Source organism: Gymnoscopelus braueri (genome assembly GCF_963280865.1).
Source record: "Gymnoscopelus braueri genome assembly, chromosome: 11".
NCBI classification, from domain to species: domain Eukaryota; kingdom Metazoa; phylum Chordata; class Actinopteri; order Myctophiformes; family Myctophidae; genus Gymnoscopelus; species Gymnoscopelus braueri.
The window spans coordinates 49,172,261-49,194,485 of NC_137613.1; the positions used below are offsets into that span (position 1 = coordinate 49,172,261).

Genomic DNA, 22,225 nt, shown 5'->3' on the forward strand with positions numbered 1-22,225 from the left:
CCAGATTTACATCGTTCCGGACTTGTGGGGTCCCCAAATAGGCCGGTGCCCTAAGTATACTGTACACTGTATGGGTTAAACCTCAACTCAATGTGGGCCCCTCAGCCTACAGTACATGTGGACTAATGTCTGAATAACAGAGCAGAGAAGTAAATTCAAGATTATTTTGTTGTAAATATTGTAGGTTAGGTACTTTCTTAACCTGCACATGCCTTACCGCTGGAGTAGTGTGTGTTTGCGTGCCCACCTGAGTGCCCGTCCTGGGTAGCGTGGTGACAGGGTAGTGGGGGCCTTAAAAGATAACTGGCCCGGGGGCCTCCTTAAGTCTTAATCCGTCTTAAAGAGAACAGAATTGACAGCGAAACTAATACAATGAATGGTTGGTTTATTGTGCGTGTGTGTGTGTGTATGCATGTATAATTTAGTAGTGTTAACTCTTTCTTGCTTATGTGCGTGGACATTTTAAACTGGCAGAGCACAGGTGTTGAGGAATAAACAGCCATGTCACATTCACTAAAACATTCTACCAGTTGTTTGGAAAGTATTTACACTATTCTCAGGCTATAGGGGCGTTTGGGGCTGCCTGGCAAATATGTATGGGGTATGAATATATGAACAGTTTTTGTACTACGCATCGTATAAGTAGTGATTTGGATTAAGTTTATCCCAATGAATGTGGTGATGAACTTTTTACCTGAAGTAAGTCCATTGCTACTTTTGTAAAGAGTATTTAATATGAACAGAAGGCTCAATGTCGAAGGCAGGCGCACAATATGTTCTTGCAATAGTGTAGCAGCAGTGGCTACAGCCTCTAGGACGTGTTATCTAATCTGCATGATGCTCTCTACAAGGATACTAGACACAGGTGCACTTTTAAACCTTAGTGTGACAGGAGCTCGTGAAACGCTCGATGAAAATACTTGATTGTCTGTTAGCAGCTGACACAGTCGTACGGTATATTATCCATTAGAGACCCAGTTAATTGGAGTTCATTGGAGCAGAGGCTGTAAACCGCTGTTCCTTCCGTTTAATAATACAGCATCTTGCATTTATCACAGTATTGCTGCATAACAACATGTCTCCTTTTTTTTTTCTCCTTTCATTATTGGTGGTGGGATGTCTCTTTATCTGGTATAAAAAAGTGAGATGTGGATGTTGTCCTAGATTTCACACAAGGAGGAATATTATTCTCAAGTGAAAGCATTGATATTTTCTGGTGACTGTGTTCAGTTGAATAAAGGAGGCGGTGTGGAGGGACAGAATATTTTCCCCTCCGTGCAGGTTATAGCACTGGTGGAAATGATAGCCTCAATTATGCAAGCATAGAGAATTCAGCTCAGACAGTGCCTGTTTTCAGGCAGTTGTGTAGGAGGGCTGAAGTGATCCAAAAAGCCTACAGGCTGGTTAAAAATACAGGGAAGTACAGTGTGCCTTGCAGAGTTAACTGCGGTCACTAAGGTCTGTCTGGACTACAGTTTGCAGGGTACTGGCCTTCAGGTCTGTTTTGTTAAGGACCAGCTTCTGGAACCACAAATAATGGAAGAGTCATGTTAGCGATCAATAGACCACATGAACCCTAGCATTTCTATTTTGGGCATAGCCTAAACATTTTTATTACAAGATTTATTTTTTTCTTCCAAAAAAATATCTCACTATTTATTTTTAATATGGCATAAGTGGTTAAAATGAAAGGAGTTCTATTCTTAAACAAAAGTGGAAATAACAAAAATGTCAGCTTGAACCCAAAAATAATTAAAGCAATAATAATAATCTTGAAATAAAAACCTGGATGACCACCAACTAACTCAAACTCAACAGCAAGAAAACAGAGCTCTTGGTTGTGAGCACTGCTTCGGAAGGTTGGAGATTTTCTCCACCACGTGTATAGCTGCTCCATCTCCCCATTCCCTGAGGTTCGCAACCTGGATGTCATCCTGGATGCTACCCTCTCTCTAACAAATCTGTTACCAAATCCGCCTTCGTCCACCTAAAAACAATTCCAGACCAGACTGCGGCCGTCATTCTCAGACTCAGTCTCTCACTGCATTGCGACCCATATCCATGCATCCATCACCTCTCACCTGGGCTGTTGTAATGTCCTGTTCAGACTCCCCAACAAAGCCCTGGACAGACTGCAATATGTGCAGAACTAAGCTGCCAGAGCGCTCACCCATAGACCAAGCCTTGGCAGCACATCAGCGCCACCCTTGAACACCTACACTTACTTAAGTTCTGTATCAGGCCCACGGTTCATGTCAGACCTCCCACATGGTAATACCCCAGCATTGAGCCTGCGGTCTTCTGACTTGGGGCTCCTCTCCATCCCTCGCACAAACAGGCAGACCTCCTGGGATAGAGCTTTCAGCGTGGCAGCCCCAACCCTCTGGAACTCTCTCCCCATGGAGAATACTGGACTCTTTTTCGTCCGCACTGAAGAGACACTTGTTTACACAGGCTTTTGACAGCTAGTTTGTTTAATTGTTGACGTAAAGCGTCCTCGGTTCTCTTGAAATTCTAATTTGCGCGCGCCCGCACACGCACGCACGCACGCACGCACGCACACACACACACACACACACACACACACACACACACACACACACACACACACACACACACACACACACACACACACACACACACACACACACACACACACACACACACACACACACACACACACACACACACACACACACACACACACACACACACACACACACACACTCTCTTCCTGGAATCCAGGGGAAGACGAGCGAGCACATTCAAAACCACAAAACAAGCGGAGCAGAAGGACATGTTTAGCGGTTTTGGCAGGTTTACAAGTAGCCCATTAGGTACAACACTGTGACACTTGGAGTAAATACATCAGCGTAAAACATCATCAAATTAATTTCCTGAAGCCTGCATATTAATAAATGAGCTGCATGTACAACAATAAGAACAACACAATATAAAAAGTGTTTATCATCACATCTGTCAGTCAAGAGAGGAAGGGCACTTTCACTATCAAGTGGTTTTAGTGATAGAGATCATGTTATTACTTTTCATATGTCACCAGAAATAGGTTATAATACAAAGGTTTACTAGCAATGGCATATTGAAAACTATAATACAGACAAAAGCTTCTAATGTATCTTTTCATTTGTTGGATTAGCTTTGGAAACAGTCCAACTGTTTTTACATTTATTTTTATTGAACCAACAGTATTATTACATACCGTTTCGGTGATGTTGTTTTATTTAACACACATCAATTTCCCAATAAACCTGAGTTGCTGAGGGGAATTTAATCAGTGTCAAAAGGAAAGAATAGCCTACAGCCAGTCTCTTCAAGAGAAACCGTGTGGCCGGTGAGCAGACATTAACTAGGCTACCTTTTTTCCAATTACACAAATATAAGCATCGACATTGTACAATGCAATGCAGCACATGCATAAAAACAGCAAGACTATTTTTCATGAAGGTAAAGGCAGTTTGTGAGAAGACAGGAGGCAGTATGTGAGAATGCAGCCATTTCAATGCTTTGAAACTTTGGAAGGTAATCATATCCAATTGGAATGGAATATGAAACAACTGAATGATACATGTTTATCACATGTCTCCAGAGATAATGTGTACCGGCTTGTGTGAGTTTTGGACAAAATCTGTAGAAGTGGTAGCGAAGCGTGTTTTGAAGAAATGCAAAATGGTGCTCGACAGACACACAGACGCACGGACAGGGCCGAAAACATGGTCTTCGCCTCCTGGCCTGTGCCTGGCAAAGACAATAAGGCGATCGCCTGCTTGTGCTGCTGACTGCAAAGGTCAACATGTCATCGGCACGTGTTGCAGGATTTTAAAGGTGCACGCGCCGGCCTGTGAGAGGACGTGAGAGAAGAACGGCCATAAGCAGAAAGCCAGAAGAAAGTCTCTACAGTGACAGGGAAGCGTAGGAACCGTGCAAGTTCTCCGAGGGGGGGGGGGGGGGGGGGGGCGAGGGGACAAGACAGCAGAGCAGCACTGCTCAACACCAGAATACAGATACCACAGCTGTGAGGCACTGCTTCCCAGGCCGTAGCCCTCCACCCCTCCCACCCCCCCCTCTCTCCCTCCCCCGTCAGCATTTGAGAGAGGGCAGCAAGGCTGCAGGGAAGGCAGGTCGGGGGGTTGGAGAAAGCAAAGGGCTGTGTCATGCATCTCAATGCAAACCAGGCACGTCGGGCCTGTCAGACCCCAAAATCCCATCTCTCTTCCTGCTGACACCCATGCAACCCAGACGCTTCCCCGCTCGTCAGCATTTATTTTCATAAGACAGCGAGCTGTCACAGTCTGGGCATGAAATCCACCAGAGCCACCCCCGTTTCCCCTCTCCGAGGCAGGATACAACACATGTACAGTGGCTCCTTGCCCTCGCTGCTACACATATATAGGCACACACATTATACACTTGCACTCACATGATATTTACACAAAAAAATCACATACAGTAGTAGCCTATATCTCACACTAACTCTGGAATATACAGTCCATAAAACACAGTGTCTTGCAGAGTGATGGAGCAAATGAATTCATGCTGCATTTGCATTGTCTCAGTAAAGCCTATTTTATATAACTAGCACATCTGCAGTGGTTAGAGATGGTCTCCCTGCTGTTCCACTGAGACATTTCGACCCTGGTGTCAGGTAAGACCACAGGTGGATTATGAGACATGGGGCCCCTGGTCACAGACATGAAAAAGGCCCCCCTTCCCTGGCAAGGCAGGTAAACCGACTTGCAGCCAACATGACGAAATTCACCTATACACAGTGCACATACACACAATTAAAGCTCAACAGGATTAATCTCTCAAGAACAGATTCTGCTCTGCGTTTGAATCTGTCGGGTTCGTCATATCGCGTACGCACTGGCCTACAAGTGGGCGTGCCTTCAGATCAGGAAGCAGGCCGCGCTTTACCCAATCAAATGTAGTGGGCGGGATTTACGTGTCTGCGATCCTTCCCCACAAGAAACAAACCGAAACTCATTTAACAATAGCGTCCTCGGAGCAGACAAAACCACGGAAAGATATTCACATTTTAACTTGCTCTTTCATCATAGAAACAAGTGGGCTTATAACCAAAACGATCCATGTTCTCTGGGAGAATTGGTGTTAGTGTTCCGTGTAGAAATATTGTTAGTGGGAATGAAAACATAGTCGCACCACAGGAAGTGAAAGGCTGAAGGCAGACCAAAACCCTGGTTTCCTTGCGTAGTGCGCTACGTCGACTTCCTCCCAGAGCCAAGTGAGATAGTAAAAAACAGCAGAGGGCGCTGTTTTTCCTTTTCATTTGGTTCCCAGATTGCAACAGGATATACAGCACAGGAACATGGTATTTTCACTCACAGAGCATGCATCTGGACTTTAAACAGAGAGAGATAGATGGGGCCAATGAACACTGCATTTGCATTAGTGTTTCAGAAAGGCTGAGAGGCATTCTAAAAACAGGTTTACACATTCACTGTGGAACCCTCAAACATAAAGGCTTCAAATGTCAGGCATTCATCTAAAATCATCTTCAGGTATAGCAGGAACAACTCTTGATCCCCAAAGAGATGGCTGACTTTTAGGCTTTTAGGCAGCCGAGCTCAGCTGGATAAAAGGTAAGTGTTTCACCCGCTGCCCCATCCTGGCTATTACACCTTTATTTTGCAATTTTCTTCCTGCACTTCCATGGGCATAATTGCACTGTGAGGTGGTACTTGAAGTGTGACTGGGCTCATCAGCACCAATTACACAACACCTCATGGGGGTTCTGAGAAAAAAAAACACTCACACTGAGAATGAACTCAGCGTCAGGTGAAGGCAGGTGACAACAGCCGGCCCATATTAAACAGAACTGGACCAGAATACAGATCACAACTCAGAACCCCACAGGGCTTTGTCTGTCCACTGACCTGTGAAAGTGGAAATATATTCAGTTTAACAGCCAGACAGCCAGGTTGTTGAAGATATTGTGGCGAGTTAGAGCATTGTTGTAAAAAGAAAAAGAAAAGTCCTGTTTTCGACAACTTGGACAGCAACCAGGTGGATCCCTAATTAGTGGGATTGAGCACACCTGCACGTAGTTACACAGGCAAGGAGACCTGCATTTCAGCTTGGAATATATTGTTCCAACTCCCTTTTCCCCTTAAAGGAGTATTTCACCCAAAAAATTACTTATTTTCTATCAATTACACACCCCATGAAGTCTTGAATTCATGGAGATTGTTTTGTTTTTGTCGCATTCCTAAGCCAATTAGACTCAGTAGGAGACTCTTTGAGTGGTCTCCCTACTTTGAGTCTGCTACCGGACACTCCGCCGGTCATCAAATTATTGGCTATCGCGACAAGATCAAAACAATCTGCAAGAATTCAAGGCTTCATGGGGTGTAGTGTGTAATTGATAGAAAATAAGTAATTTTTTGGGTGAACTACTCCTTTAAATGTAGAAAGTTCTAGGAAATAACATTTCATTGCAAAGAAAATACAATTGTCTGAGTTATGGTATTCACACCACAACACAGGTACACGTGGGACAGTCTGAAATAAAATCAGCCATTTTGGATATCCCATTTAAAAAATTGGTTTTGGTTTATAAGATGTACTCCCACTTTGCTCAAGGACTGATCTATTTTTTATGTGCTATGTTAGATGATACTTGTGTTGAACTGGAAGGATAATAAAAGCACACCTCAACAAAAGGCTTGTGAAGGTGGCGTGCTGCCAGGTCCAAATAATATTGTCAATAGAACAAATGTGGAAACACATCGAGAACTCTTAAGCAGAGAAGACACGTGAAGTGTGAAGAAGGTTGTTGAAGGTGAAATGTGTCAGCTTTGTTGTTGATACAATAAAACAATGATAGGTAGTTCTCTATTTAGTCACCATGGGGTTGGTTATGGGATATGTTTTTACTCCATTCCGTCTGTTTGTTTGTCTGCTAACAAAATACCTTGACACAGATGCCTGGATTTTCATGAAACGTGCTGGGAATGATCAGCATTTCTCCACCACTAGTAGACAGTGGTGGAAAAAGTACTCAGATATTTTACTTAAGTAAAAGTAGCAATACCACAATGTAGAAATACTCTGTTACAAGTAAAAGGCCTAGCTGTGTTCAAAATGTTACTTGAGTAAAAGTACAAAAGTATTGGCATCAAAATATACTTAAAGTACCAAAAGTAAAGGTACTACGATGTTTGTATGTTATGTTTTATAATATCATTTATATCTGAAAAGTAACTAGTAACTAAAGTTTTCAGGGAGTAAAAGTACAATATTTGCCTCTGAGCTGTAGTGGAGTAGAAGCAATAGTATTGGAAATTGTAAATACTCAACAAATACTTCAGAATTGTACTGAAGTACAGTACTTAAGTAAATGTACTTAGTTACTTTCCACCACTGCTAGTAGACCACCACCAGCTCCTTTGCCTTTCCAATGTTGAGCTGAGTGATTGTTGTCACACCACCCTCCGAAGCTCTCAGGACTCTGCTTACTTACTCCGTGCTTCTCCTTGTCCATCCATCCACACAATGCAGCTGACAGTGGAGGAATCACATGACAACCTCTGTAGGTGCCATGCACCCAAGTTGAAGCGTAATTGACATCACGGTTCCTTGGGGAGCACAGATCTTGCTCACCAGCGCGTCCGACAGGCTGGCCCGCAGTCTGATGAGTGAAATACTAGCACACATACACAGTACACGTACAGTATGAACATTCCCACCTGTCTCATACTGGTAGTTAAAGTGAAGTAACAAACACAGAAGTATGAATATATATATTCTTATCTCAGCATCTCTGACCAGCAATAATATCAACTTGCATGAATAGAATTCCATTTTCAGTCCTGAGCTTTTATTCTCCGCTTCTCTACTCTATATCTTGCGTGATCGATCGTCTTATCTTTCCTCTGTGGCAACACACAAATTATCTTTTTAATTTCAAATGGGAAGGCGAACGCCATTTAAAGATAATGCATTATCTTAGTTTTTTAATGAGCGGGAACGAGGGAAGCCGGGGTCCTTTTCAAATCAGCATCTCACCCACTTATCAATTAGTTTCTCCACTTATGCATGGCAGAATAGCAGTCATCAATTTATGAATATTTTCAGCCTCTGGGCTTCTTAACTTTTCACCTCATCTCTCTCTCTCTCTCTCTCTCTCTCTACCCAGAATAACTGGCCATCGCCATAACAGCACATTCACTGCCTCATCACACACTTAGGGTCTTTAAACTGTTTATAGACAATGTGGCTCTTTCACTTGTGAATGTTTTCTCGGCTTCTCTCTAAATGCCCATCTGTGACTGAGTTTTAATGTCATTATTATAGTTTTTTAAATTTGTATCAGTGCCTCTCCAGCTGTTTTTCTAGCCAGCTACGTACTGTAGTTCTTTATTCTACACATTGTCAACTCATTATAAAATCTCACAGTAAATGTCTATTGTTTAATTCGAAATCAGTTAAAACAAAACCTAAGATAAACATTTAGCTTAATTGCCTATCAACACGTCGTGGGAACTAGATTTGTTAATTTCAGCAGCTGTCAAAAAATGGTTTGAGGTGCAAAAAATTAAATAAAACATGTGAAGCCTAAAACCCAATGCAGTATGGGGGAGTCTGTCGTAACATTCTCTCTGACCGATCAACCAGTCTGCAGTGTTTTCACGTCACCTTCTGGTATCACCTCAGCTCACTTGGAACCTCGATGGAGGTACCAAGTATCAGGTACTTTTACCTAATGGTAAACCAGATAAAGGTGAGTGGTCAAGTCGAGTTGAGCTGGCGAGATGCGGTGGAAAATATCATAAATAACATCTTCTCAGGGAACACTAAAGGAATATGAAGAGAACGGTGTCACTGAGATGATGTATCATATCAGATGTCTCCAGAAGGTTCCTCATGCAGCTCATTGTCTCACAGTCAGGGACGTTTCACTGACAAACAAGGTGATGAACCAATAGTTGGCACGCTGTGGCATAACCTGCCAGAGTTCTGGCCGAGTGGCCGCCCACACCCACATCATTGGGAGATTCGAACCCCACAGTAGTGGACAGGAATTGAGAGGGCTGTACTATAGACACTCTATTGCTTGTGTGAACAGTCGCTTTCAAGCAAGTCTGAATGGAATTCAAAATTTAGCATTAAAGCCTAAATTAGTGTGCCATCGCTGCTTATTTCCTCTGTGGCTCTTAGCACTTGGCAATGAACATGTACTGTGTAATCATAAATGATAATGGCGCTCTCAGCTTTGCATGATGTGAAAGGTAAGGTTTATAGAAACTCACTGTGAAGGAGATGAGAGTGGCCCATTCGTTGCCAACCTTGTTGAACAAAAGTAAGTAAGTAAGTACATGAACCCTCCATAGTTTGTCCAACGTTCTTCCAGCGTAAACGAATGAAGAAGGTGGGCGAAAATCTGAACGGTGACAGAAAGAAAGCTTGCACATCCAAAAGCAGGTGCAGGACAAACTTTTGGATTGGGAGCAAGTTTACTTTACAGTGGGCAGACTATTTATTTACGGTGAGACATGCATTTATATCAGTCTCTTTTTTCTAGTCCAGCACGTTCAGCGTTTCACACTGTGATTCACTGGGTGTTGTTGAGCTCTGATGATGAACTTATGAGGCTTCCTGCGCGTGAGACAGAGCAACAATCAAGCACACGTATGCATCTATTCTGGACTTACAGTATCCAGCACAGCCTGAGTGATATGTGACAACTCTGTCAGCACTCTGTCAACAGCTTTTCAATCTCTGGGGGAGGTTTCCAAAGCCCTCTGACCCTGTCTGAAGCTACTGTTCTATTTTATGTCTATGTTTAGCACACCATGTGAGGAAACCCAATTACGCCTATAGAACATCCCTGCAATTGCGCATCGCAAATCCTCTTGCTCTGAGGTTATACGATGCTGCACATAGTTGCTCCACTTGGTCCACAGACTACTCTGGTGTTTATTTTTTCTCTCTTGGTTTAACTGGGAGTTGTCTGCATTCATTGATTGCTCTCACAACATCCTTTCTGCCAACAATACTGTACTGATACTTCATTTGAAATGACACTGTAATGATAATGTACTGATACTGTATTTGGGGGTTAGCTGCATTCATTGCTGTCCTAACGTCCATTACCAGATATTCTCTACTGTATTTTGTCTCTAATAACTTATATTGTTGATACTGTATTGATATTGCATAATTGTTCTCATTACATCTGCATCTCCTTTTTTCTTTGTGTATGTGCCCTAGTGTTTCAAACCTCTGTACTGCCGGTGGCAACTGAATTTCCCTGATGGATCAATAAAGGTCTATCTACTGTATCTACCCATCTCTCCACATGCAAACACACACACACACACACCCAAACGCACACGCACACGCACACACACACACGAGAATAGATTACACCACATGCAGCAGCACGGTTTGCGGATGCAGACATTGAGATTAAAACAGTAGAGATAAGTTGTTTTCTCTCCTCGCAGCTGCACCCCTTATCTCCCATACCAGCCTGCAGCAAGACGAGTTTCCAGTGCATTCTGGTGTTGAAATACTGACATGAACACATACCAAATCAATTCTTTTTAATTTAAGACGATCAAACACTTTACAAAGTCTTTATGGAAATACCCATATCTGATCAATTTGATGCTCGAACAATGCACAAGTTCACAACAGTTCATTGTTGATGTTAGTCGTAATCCAAACCATAAATCAATGGAGGTTTACTTTTTAGTGCTATGCACCCGGTACAATAGAGCTTATCTTCTATGGCTAGGGGGAAATAAATATACATTCGCTTGCAAATGCAGACATTAAAAGAATAACATACCACTTTTGATTTGAACACATCGTCCAGCATACTGAACTACCTCTGATGCTTGGATGAAACAGAACAACAAAAAAACGTAGATGTTATTTCACATCTAAGGTTTTTCCCACAATAAAGAAAGAAAATTGAAAGGGAAAGCATTCCCTTCACAATTTGCAAACATGAGGCCAGAGACCATGAAATGAGCAACTCTGAAACTAAAAGTACAAGCAAGGACAATTAGCGAGTACCAATTCAATCCATCACTTTGTCTTTTGGTCTCAATGAGACTTTAGACTCCTTTCCACTTGAACAGAGTGAAAGCAGCAGGTAGGAGGACTGGCTCATTCACCAGCTGGAGGCACAGACAATTGTCTACGCCTTCAACATTAGCTGTGAGTACCTACGACCGCTTAATGACATCACAGAGTGCAAAATCTTTTTTGTACGTGGGATGCAACACTACCAGACAATGCAATACAGTGCACTTCATCCTCCTAGCCTCAAGTGAGTGCAGCTCTGTGTCCTCTAGTCTAGAGAGTCTGACTGCAGCTTCCAGACGGAGGTCGTATCGACAGGTCAGCTGGCACTGCTCTGGCTGGGACAGTAAGCTGATGTGAACTGGTCTGTGGCACCAGTAAAGCCCTGTGTCAGTGAGACTTTAGTTTAAACAGTGAATCTTCTCACATTGTCTGCAGGAGTTTTATTTTCACACACTAATTAAAAAACAAAGAATATAGTTGCAAGCAGCAATACCGGGGGCCAAGCAATGGGTGCAACGCTCTTTAGACAGCATGTGGTCACTTAGCTTCATATTTCTCCAGTGGTCATTAGAGGTGCCCTTCTTTCAGAAAGATCAGCATTTTAGATAATGTTCGATAGATTGTGCATACAGAGTGTAGTGGAAAGTGCATTTTTGGCAAAACATGCTATTTTCAACTGGCTGCAACTATGGAACGGATTACCGAATGTTTTTTCTTTTCTCGATCTTACGAGACTGTGTGTGTAATGAGGGGATCACCGTGAGGACGGTTATCACAGAAAATATTTTGTGACTACTTGAAAAGGTAAAGAAATTGTTAAAAACGCTGGCACTGGCTGTACCCGGTTTAAAAAAACCTCTGGCACTCAATGTGTTAATAACATTCAAAATGGCCGAAAATCAAGTCCAGTCGGAATTTGTGTCCTTGAGGCAAAATTGTTCCTCATGAGGAAAGACTAGGTCATGTATATAGTGATGTCATGACTGTCTGTCAAACGGGGCATGAGCTATGCCTCTTCCACGTTTGCGTCTTCAATAGATTGCTATAGCAAACATTGGCCAATTGGAGCTAGATTTGTTTCTTGACCGTTTGGCTGGGTTTGGTTTCTGAACCCGAATGGGTGGTTAAGCCAGAACTGTGACAAATGCTTAATAAAACTTAACAGCTCCATTAGAGTGTCTACGCACCCGCCGTGCTTGGCCCCCTAATAAACATTTGCAGTATGCAAGGCTGTGGTGCCTCTGTGTTATAATAAAAAAACAGCAACTAAAGGGGAATGAAAAAGACAACCCTGCAAAAGAAGTACATCACTTGAGGTCTGAGGCTAAGGCAGATCGTTGTGGATTGTGTATTTATGGTTTTGCGGCGCCACAAGTCCCGTCCAACAGAAGACGAGCGAGTCCATCGCTGCTCTCCCACTCTCTCTCTCATTTGACTTTGTCCTTTTCCCTGAGTACTTTCTTTGATCACAATGATCTGCACGACACGACTGACAGCTTCCAACTGCAGTCCCTGAACCCCCTCAGTCTGTGCCTCCCCGTGCACCTGGCCATGTGCCTCCTGCTGGCTGATGGCGGAGGAGTTGGTGAGGAGTGAAGTGTTGGAGGCGGGCCTCTTGAGATGCAGCCGCTTGGCTGGAGGTTTGTTTTTGACGGGCTGTGTGCTGAAGAGCAGCCCTCGCACCTGCTGCTGGCGCTTCTGCTCTTCCAACGGCGCCTCCAGATCTGGGCGGGACACACAGATCACATGACAACAACCCCATCTTCCACGGTCCGCAATGAGGTTGTACTGAATGTTCCCATGTCAATGGAACTGTCCCCATCATGTTAACGCGACAACGTATCAAGAGTCTTAAACAGCAGACTGTCCTGCAGCTGCAGCAGCTCAGTACTGATGTTGGTCACTACTTCACCCATTAAACCCACGTCAGCGATGCCCATCCAGAAGTTTAATGTCTCCTCTACGACAGCAACACACAATACACAATACACAACACTGAACGTGTGTAATACTCTGGTTATGGGAAATAGTCACTCCATTTCCAGTCAAGTGTTCCTCTGGTTTGGCGGGTGTTTAGTGGCACCAAGGTGTACAGGTTGCAGAGAAAAAGAAGGGTATCATCAGTGCAGCATTTTACAAGGCTGTCCAGTGAGCTTTTTCTCAGTGACATTAATGAAGAGGTCATGTTTGATCCAATGAGTGTAGTTCTCAGTGTCATTAATGAAGAGGTCATGTTTGATCCAGGCGTTGACAAGATGACATCCAGAGCTGTGTACAAGGACTGGCCGAGCCGAGGGTTCAAGTCCCACCGACCCGAGGCGCGAGACCAAGGAGCCAGACTGTGTGTTAGACCCTGTAGCACCCTCTAGTGTCGTGGCGATGGTTATGTGACGTCCAGGCAGTCCAGGTACTCGATGGCCAGGTCATAACAGAACCGATACTGCTCCTGAAACAAACACACAAACAAACAACCCAAATGTAAAAACTTTAAAGAAAGTCACTTAAAGTACAAATGCTACATTCATACTTATTTATTTTATTTTTGTTGAACCTTTATTTAACCAGGTTAGTCACATTGACATCAGGAATCTATTTTTAAAGGTGGTATAGCATTATAAATTGTATCAATCAATCAACTTTATTGTCACAACACAATAACAGGTAAAAGTGAGGTGAATCTCTTATTTATGCAGGCTTTCAGATTTGCGGTAAAAAAAAACATACGCTCAATTCACATAAAAGTGTGCAGCAAAAGCATGAAGCTAAGTATGGCGCTAAAAGCAATAATTGGGCGCATCCAAGGTTATGAGTGGCAGCTGTCAGTCACTCATGTATCAGCATGTGTGCCTGCTTGGTGTGGCGAACAAACGGTATGGACAGGGAGCACATTTTGAAATCAACATTTTAAATTAGTAGGTATAGATGGGAAAGGAATCATTATTGGTTGGTTGACTATTGGCTGGAGCTCTCTTATGTCTGAAGTAAAAGTAGGTAGAACGTTGGAAGTAAAAGTTGGAAGTAAAAGTAGGTAGAACTAGAAAAAGTGCTCGGAGCACAGGTCTCGGCCAGGTCAGGTCCATGTTGAATTTGCCAATGAGGATGGAATATGAAAAATAGGACGGATCCGTCTTGATCACTTGACTAGATAATGTGTACTGATTTGTGTGATGTTTGGACAAAGTTTGTAGGAGTAATGTAAAGAAAAAATGTTTTACAAAAATCGGCCTACTGGTGGTGCTATAATAGGGCAATGTTAAAAGGGTGGCATTTGTTCCTCAACGTTTCAAAGTTTCACCGTAATCGGACGCTGCGTTCATGATTTGCAGCATTTTGTTCAAAACGGGCCACTCCTGCAAACTTTATATGTCAATCTTAGCCAATCAGGATGGAATATAAAAAATCAAACAGATCCGGCTTGATCCAATGACTATAGAGATCATGCATACCGATTTGCGTGAAATTTGGTTTCAATCTGAAGGAGTAATATCAAAAACATTGTTTTACATAAGTCGGCCTCCTGGTGGCACTATGGCAGATGTGAAAAATGCAGGGCAAAGGTTTTTCCTTGGCCTCTAGGGAGTGCGCATACAAAGTTTTACACAGATCAGTGCAGTTATAGGTAAAAATACAAATCCTGTTAAAGCGCCACCATGAGGCTGATTTGAAAAATGTCAAGTGGCATTTCTTCCTCGGCCTAGTGGGGATGTGCGTGCAAAATTGCATGCTGTGTTCATGATTTGAGGCATTTTGTTCAAAACTAACCAATTCTGCAAACTTTTGGAAGCCAATGTTAGCCAATCAGGATGGAATATACATGTTGATCACATGACTACAGAGATACTGTGTTCTCGATTTGCGTGATGTTTGGACAAAATCTGTAGGAGTAGGCTACTGTCAAAAAATTTTTTGTTGCACAAATCGGCCTCCTGGTGGCGTTATGACAGGCCCATGAGAACAATTTGGGGCAGAGGTTCTGATTTGGCATCCAGGGAGTGTGTGTGCACGGTTTAGCTGAGATCAAGCCAACGGTGCCGGAGATTAGCTGTCCACAGACGGAACTACACACGGACAGACAGACGGACGGACAGGGTGCAAAACATAGTCTCTTTCGGCCTGGCGGAGAAAATAAAAATTAGCGAAAGATAAAGAGACTGCAGGTATAAGAGGCAGCACAGCTGCGGCCATACGCCGGCACCGGCATCTTGACTGAAGACCCATCTCTTCAGACTCCATAAATAAATAAATGAATAAATAAATAAAACAAATTAACATAAATAAACCAGCAACAGTGTACCTAGTTTTACATCTGGTAAAAAAAGAAAAAGAAAGAAAGAAAGAAAAAAACACCTAAGTCTTAGCCCAAATGATAGAACTGTGTTATTTGTGTGAAGCCAGTCAGTAATATTAATTAGTTTGCTGGTCAAGGCATCTAAATAAATACGATGTTGAGCTTTATGAATAAACATACATTATATACCAATTACTCAGCCTACAAAGGGCTAAAGAGGGTCAGCTCACTCTCCTACAGAAAGTACAGATAGTTTCCCAGGACACTGCGGTTATGTGGATGTGACACATCCTAATTGGCTGAGCTGACAGTTGACAGCCGACCAGAGAAAGGCAGACAGATCATATTTTCAGCAGGATAATAATAATTTCAAACAGAAACTTTCACTCACCATGGTTTCCACCATGTTTGGCTTTGAGTTGCGCAGCGTTTTGGCAGCGAAGAACACGTCGGCCACTCTGTGATGGCGAATCATTTCCAGGATCATGGTGCAGGCACAGAAAGTACCAGTTCTACCACCTCCGTTCCTGTTCCCAACAAACACACATACAGAAAGGTCTGACTGACATGATACACATTCCATCTATGAGTCAAGTCAGACGGCTCTTTCAGCTACACAGTGAAATGTCAAAGACTGACTGAGCTTAGATCAAACCGGCTGTCAGAAAAAGGCCAATGTGAGTAAGGTAACAGTTTTGTTCGTTGATTTTGCTGTGTAAAGGGTGGGCTCTCCATCGTAGATTCATCAGTGTTATTATGCTATGTTAAAAATAACACTCGGCAAGGTAGGAAAAGTGCTACAGAGTCTGACGCCTTGTCAGATGATGTCAGCAGACCATTCAGGCGTTAAAGCCATTGGCTACGGTTGGTGCTGGTATCACTGTGTGGGTGGTGCTGGTATCACAGTGTTTGTGGTCCTGGTATAACTAGGTTTGTGGTGCTGGTGTCACCATGTGGTTGGTGCTGGTATCATTGTGTGGATGGTGCTGGCATCACTGTGTGTTTGTGGTATCACCATGTTTGTGGCATCACTGTGTGTTTGTGGTATCACTGTGTGTTTGTGGTATCACTGTGTGTTTGTGGTATCACTGTGTGTTTGTGGTATCACTGTGTGTTTGTGGTATCAGTGTGTGTTTGTGGTATCAGTCTGTGTTTGTGGTATCAGTGTGTGTTTGTGGTATCACTGAGTGTTTCTGGTATCACCGTGTGTTTCTGGTATCATTGAGTGTTTGTGGTATCAGTGTATGGACTCACAGGCAGTGGACGATGGTGCGTCCCTCTCCACATTCCTCCTGCCAGTTGTGCACCTGGGCCAGCAGGCTGAGGAAGGCCTTCTTGGAGTCGGGAACTTCGCGGTACGGTGACCAGCGCAGGAACTGGAAGTGACGCAACACCAGCGGACCTTCTTGAAGCTGGACAGCACAGAGAAGGTGGAGGGGTGGGGGGGGTGACATTTCATTGATTAAACGGTGGACTTGCTGCTTCCAAAAAAAACATGTTCCACACACGCACATTAATCCACCTCTCACAAACACACACATCACGACACACAACTTGACGTGATTTAACAGTTGACAGGGTGACAGGAAGCCAACATGGGGGGAGGGGCTTCTAGTAGGAGGCGAGATTGGACCGTTGATAGGGTGACAGGAGGTTAACATGAGGAGGGAGGGGCTTCAATGACGAGAAATCTTTTCCTGTTATATGATTCTCTTTTTTCCACTGAAATTACATCTGAAAATGCTGTATCAGATGTAGTCTGTGAATCTTACATAAATAATGGGCCTCATGACCACACTGACTTTATACTTATTGCTTTGTGCCCTGTTCACATCATAATGTTCAACCTGGAAATGTATGTGGAAAATAATACCATTATATACTGTAGGGGATAACTGTCTTGACCCTCTTATAGAAGAATGCGTGTCACAAAATATTTCCCTCAATAGCACTGAGCTGTTGCAGGGCCATTCAATGGGGCAAGATATATTTTTACTTCATGTTTAGATTATTTTCTCCACGACTGTTGAAACAACAACATGCCTGCCATTTGAGAAGCAATTAAAATAGCATTTTTTCAATTAATCTCTTCTCAGCTATAGAAATGCAGAGCACTGAATCTATCAAAGTGACATGTCAAAGTAACCCAGTGATTTGAAGCTGAAAACAGAGTAAAGAGAGGTAATTATGTCTCCACAATCAATCAGTGTGGAACCTGGGAGGGAGAGGTTGACAGTAAAAAGCTGTTTAAAGAGAAGCAATCACACTGTTCTTTCACTTCTTAGTTGATCATTATCATAACATTTACAATTAAACCCAGTCTCCCGGTTACATCTCTGAACACTGCCTACATCCTCAGGCAGAGACCAATTCCACTGTTTATTACATGTCACACACAATGAGAAAAACCTCAACTCATGATGATCTGCCATGTTGAATTGAGTCACATTGACACCTCAATTTGTATGCTGGGGCAATGTTTTGATTCCCAGTACTTTAAGTTTAACACATAAAACCAGTCAAATTACTAGAGAAACATTTCCAGTAAAAGTAGCTGTTTCTGTTAAACAATGACATTCCCGTTATTTTCAACATGTTGGTAGCAGTTATATATATTATAATAACGGTTCATTTAAAATGAACTCTCTCTCTCTCAATGGCTCTGCTCAGAACCGAAGGAAACTGGACTCCTCAGCTCTGGCACGCCTTGCTTGAGAATGCCAGACTAGTTCACTCAGAACCATCTTCAAAATCGTACTTTTATGAGAAAACAAGTTCTATAACCCTTTAACCATTTCTTCCTCTTGTTTCATTTAATCGGTTTATTGTTTTAATACTGTTTTGTAGTTATTTTATACTTTACTTCTTCCTACATCTATTTTACGTCCTAATCTTTTACTCTTCTTTTATTACCTCTATACATCTAAATCTATACAAATAATGTGTATTACTATTATTATTGTGTGAATTCCGGCCACTCTGTGTTCCAAAAATTCCCATGATGCAGTTCACTGGCAAGCAACGGCCTGGTATGGCAATACGATCTATGGCTACCATTAAATCAACCTGATACATTATTCTGAAGTTAAGATCATCTAAAATGCTAATGCAACAAATAACGCCTATAGCTGCTAATGCAACAAATAATGCAGATTCTGTGGTTTCTGTCTCCATCTAGTCATGAGTTACTGAACACGGGTGAATCAACGTGTTCAGCAGGGGGCGGGGCTTACCCGTGTGATGTTCTGAACGTGGAACAGGCGGATGATGACGTCATCGTCGGCCGTTCTGGACAGAAGCTCCACCGTCATCGGTCCAAACTGCTGGAGACCTGGTTCAGGCCAGTACTGAAGACATGGCTGAGAGAGAGAGAGAGAGAGAGAACACAGGTCATCAGTCCACACAGCTTGAAAGAGGACAAACCATAATGCCACACAGCTAAGGAGGACAAGTCATGATGTCACAGCCCGTCATGAGGCACAGTAACAAGACACCTGAGTATTGACAACAGTGACAATTAGCCTAAATGACAGCGATTACTTTCAAATGGAGCCACGAATGAAATGAACAAAACAACAATCACTCACGTATGCCTCCCCACCTTTTGAATTATTCAACAGCTTGAGTCATTAGCATGAGCTCGTTATAAATTAATGCGGTAGAGGAACTTTGGCTGTGCCTTGGAGGTGATGGAAACGGAGAGTTAGTTACAACACAACTTCTAAGGGCTCTGTCCCCGGCCAGCTATTGGGAGGAACTCACAGGGGAGCGATGGCGTTGACATGCTAACGACGTTATGGCGCTGACAGTGAGGAAAGTTGGGGAGGGGAGGGGTGGGGCCCCCCAGAGGAGTTGATAATGTCTTGTCACAGTGATGGAACGGTATTAACAGGTGACATTGGGCAGGAGGACAGATAAATATTTATACAGGAGGCGTGCGGTCCCGTCTGGGGGGATGGGGGGGAAGCGAGCGAGGGAGGGAGGTCCCGTTAATCCAGTGAAATGGATATGTGAGAGAGAGAGAGAGAGAGAGAGAGAGAGAGAGAGAGAGAGAGAGAGAGAGAGAGGATAAGGGTAAATAGTGATAAGAAATCCAACATGACACAGTGACAGAGCAGAAACAGGAAGACGTGAGAACAGAACAAGACATGAACAAACATGGACGAAGCGATAAGAATGTGTTCATATGAACATGACAAACTGTGCAAATTAAAGCTGCACTATGTAAATTTCCTATTTTATCTCCAGATTTGAACCCGGGTCTCCTGCGCAAGTGCTGATTCTTTTTACCACTGAGCTAATAGAACCTGCCTGCTGAAGCGCCGGTGGCTTAGTGGTTAAGGCGCGTACCATATGGGCACTGATAAAGCCCGACAGCGAGTCCCGGGTTCAATTCCCAAGCCCGTAGGACCTTTGCTGTCTGTCACTCCCTGACTCTTTACGCATTTCCTGTCAAATAACCACTGTACTATCAATGAAGACAGAAAAGTCATATATATATATATAAACAAGAACCTGCCTGCTTGCTCTGGGGAGAAATTGAATTTTGACCTTCAGTGTGTCAAACCAGAAACAGAGTCGTGTCAAAGGTTGTGTCCAACCTAGACACAGGCTAAATGTCTCAATAGAAGAGCATAGAGACCAAAAGCATGGTGGTGTGTTGTGTCTCACCCAGGCAGAGTTGGACTGGTTGAGCTGGTTCAACATGACCACCGAGGTGCAGCCGTAGTCGAACACCAGCCTCCAGAAGTCTGTGGTGGTCCCCGGCAGGGGGTGGGGCGTCACCACGAAGGCGGCAGCTCGGTGGAAGCTGTCGGCGAGCGCGGCGTTGATGTAGTTGTTGCCTTCGCCCTCGGGGGAGACCAGAAAGGCCAGCGAGCGGTCGGGCGGCAGAACGTCCATGCTGCGGTTCTTCTCGCGGTTCCTGGGCATCAGAGAGACGCTGCACTCTTCCATGTCCAGGTGAGGAGTCACCGAGTTCAGCGTCTGACGCACGCACAGAGAGACAATGTTTATTTAAATTTATACCAAATAACATAAACACAATGTCCTTTTCTCAGTTAAGCGACGTGGTCATGTGATGAAGTATAAATCAGCTCTAAGACAACGGCACAGGAATAAAGTACAATTATGAAAGAAAAAAAAAACATGTATTTAAAAAATGGTGAATGAAAGTAATTTGCATAAATGAATTAGATCAGTCTATTCTGTGTGTGTGTGTGTGTGTGTGTGTGTGTGTGTGTGTGTGTGTGTGTGTGTGTGTGTGTGTGTGTGTGTGTGTGTGTGTGTGTGTGTGCGTTCCTGCAGGTGTTGATTGCTCACATTATCATGAATAATTCAGATGAACTGATAACTGGAGGGAGTGAGAAAAGTGATGTGATAAGAGAAGAAAGTGAAATCAAAGAGATATAAGGAAATAACAAAGGACAAAGGAAATACAAATATCCAAAAATATGGGATCAAAGTTCCCAGCTGTTATATATTAAATGGATAAATATCTGTAGCAACTTTAGAATACAGTTCCTATCACTCCAGAACCTTTCAGGGTGTTAATGGATAAAAACACAATCTCATACATTATGAATACGCATACTATGAGAAACTGAAATTGGTGAAAATTGAAGTGATTATCTAACTTACTTTATATTGTCAACGGCTCCCCATTGGTTTAAACTAAATGAATAGAAGACAGTGGCTGCTAGCTGCTATATTGCGTCTAGCGGATACGCACTGCAATTATGAGGCTATTTAGTCGGAGCTGGCATGTGGACAGAACCGAAAGAAGTTAATTACGCCGCATGTGAAAATGAGAGTTTGTAATTGTGCTGTACACGGTCACCAATCATCAACGATATTAAAACGCAAAACATACAGGCTACATACAACCAGACAAGGCAGCACCGACCGTAAATAATAAGAGCATGAACAAACGTAATGTAAAGTGTTTGCCATGGCATTGTTTGTCCCTCTAGCACCACCATTAGGCCAACATCTATAACTGCATACTGTAATGTCTCAAAATGTAATGGGAAGATTGCCATTAACCCATTAAGACCTCGAACGCATCTGTGTCACTTTAGATGTATCTGGCTATTCAAAAATAGCAGATCTACTCATAGCGCGGCACAGAGTGCCGCGCTATGAGCTTGTAGATCTGCTATTTTTGAAAAATCGTGAAAAAATATTTTTTATATATTTTAAAAAAAAACGGTTAGGATTTAGATTTTTTTTTTTTTTAAGAATCGCCTCAGGTCTTAAAGGGCTAAACTTTCTCAATGCAATCATGCCATCTATGACATCTAATTCATACCTTGTTGCGGGATGGTTTCACACAAGCTCACATAATGTCACAAAGCTTGCTAATCTATTTTTGCTAAACATTTGAACATCTTTGAAAATATATAATGACATGCCCAAAAGAGGGACACCAGGTTCAAAGTGGTTAATGTTAAATTGCTTTTAACGTCCCTTTTAACGTCCCCACAAGTATAGTAATATAAAACGTGTGCGTGCATGCGAGCGAGCATGCATGCGAGCATGCATATGTGTGTGTTTGTGTGTGTGTGTGTGTGTGTGTGTGTGTGTGTGTGTGTGTGTTCACGCGTGCGCATGCGTGTGTGTGTTACCTGGAACTCTTCTCTGAGCTGTGTGGTGTTGCTCTGTGAATCCACCTTCAGCATGTCTTTATAGGTCAGAGCAAAGTCATTGATGGGGATGGCCGTCTCTCCACACAGACACGCCTCCAGGATGGCATCGTGGATGAACACATACTGCTCCTAAAAATCACACAAAATCACACACTTAATACGTCAGTTTGGCTATTCTAAATGCATATTCTAAATGCATAATTATGTTAAAGGA

General features: G+C 43.0%; 1 protein-coding gene across 1 annotated transcript in view; it reads right to left on the reverse strand.

The window, feature by feature from the left end:
- Positions 1–16,614: 16,614 nt before the first annotated feature.
- Positions 16,615–22,225, reverse strand: part of LOC308094550 (receptor-type tyrosine-protein phosphatase U-like) — a gene marked incomplete at its 3' end in the record, with an annotated part of 148,486 nt that continues 142,875 nt past the window's right edge. The window contains exons 26-29 of the mRNA XM_080441274.1: positions 21,991–22,140; positions 20,036–20,350; positions 18,598–18,723; positions 16,615–16,776 (exon numbers count right to left, since the gene is read on the reverse strand). Coding sequence (XP_080297400.1) covers positions 16,615–16,776; positions 18,598–18,723; positions 20,036–20,350; positions 21,991–22,140 — 753 coding nt within the window. The remainder of the gene's footprint in view (positions 16,777–18,597; positions 18,724–20,035; positions 20,351–21,990; positions 22,141–22,225) is intronic.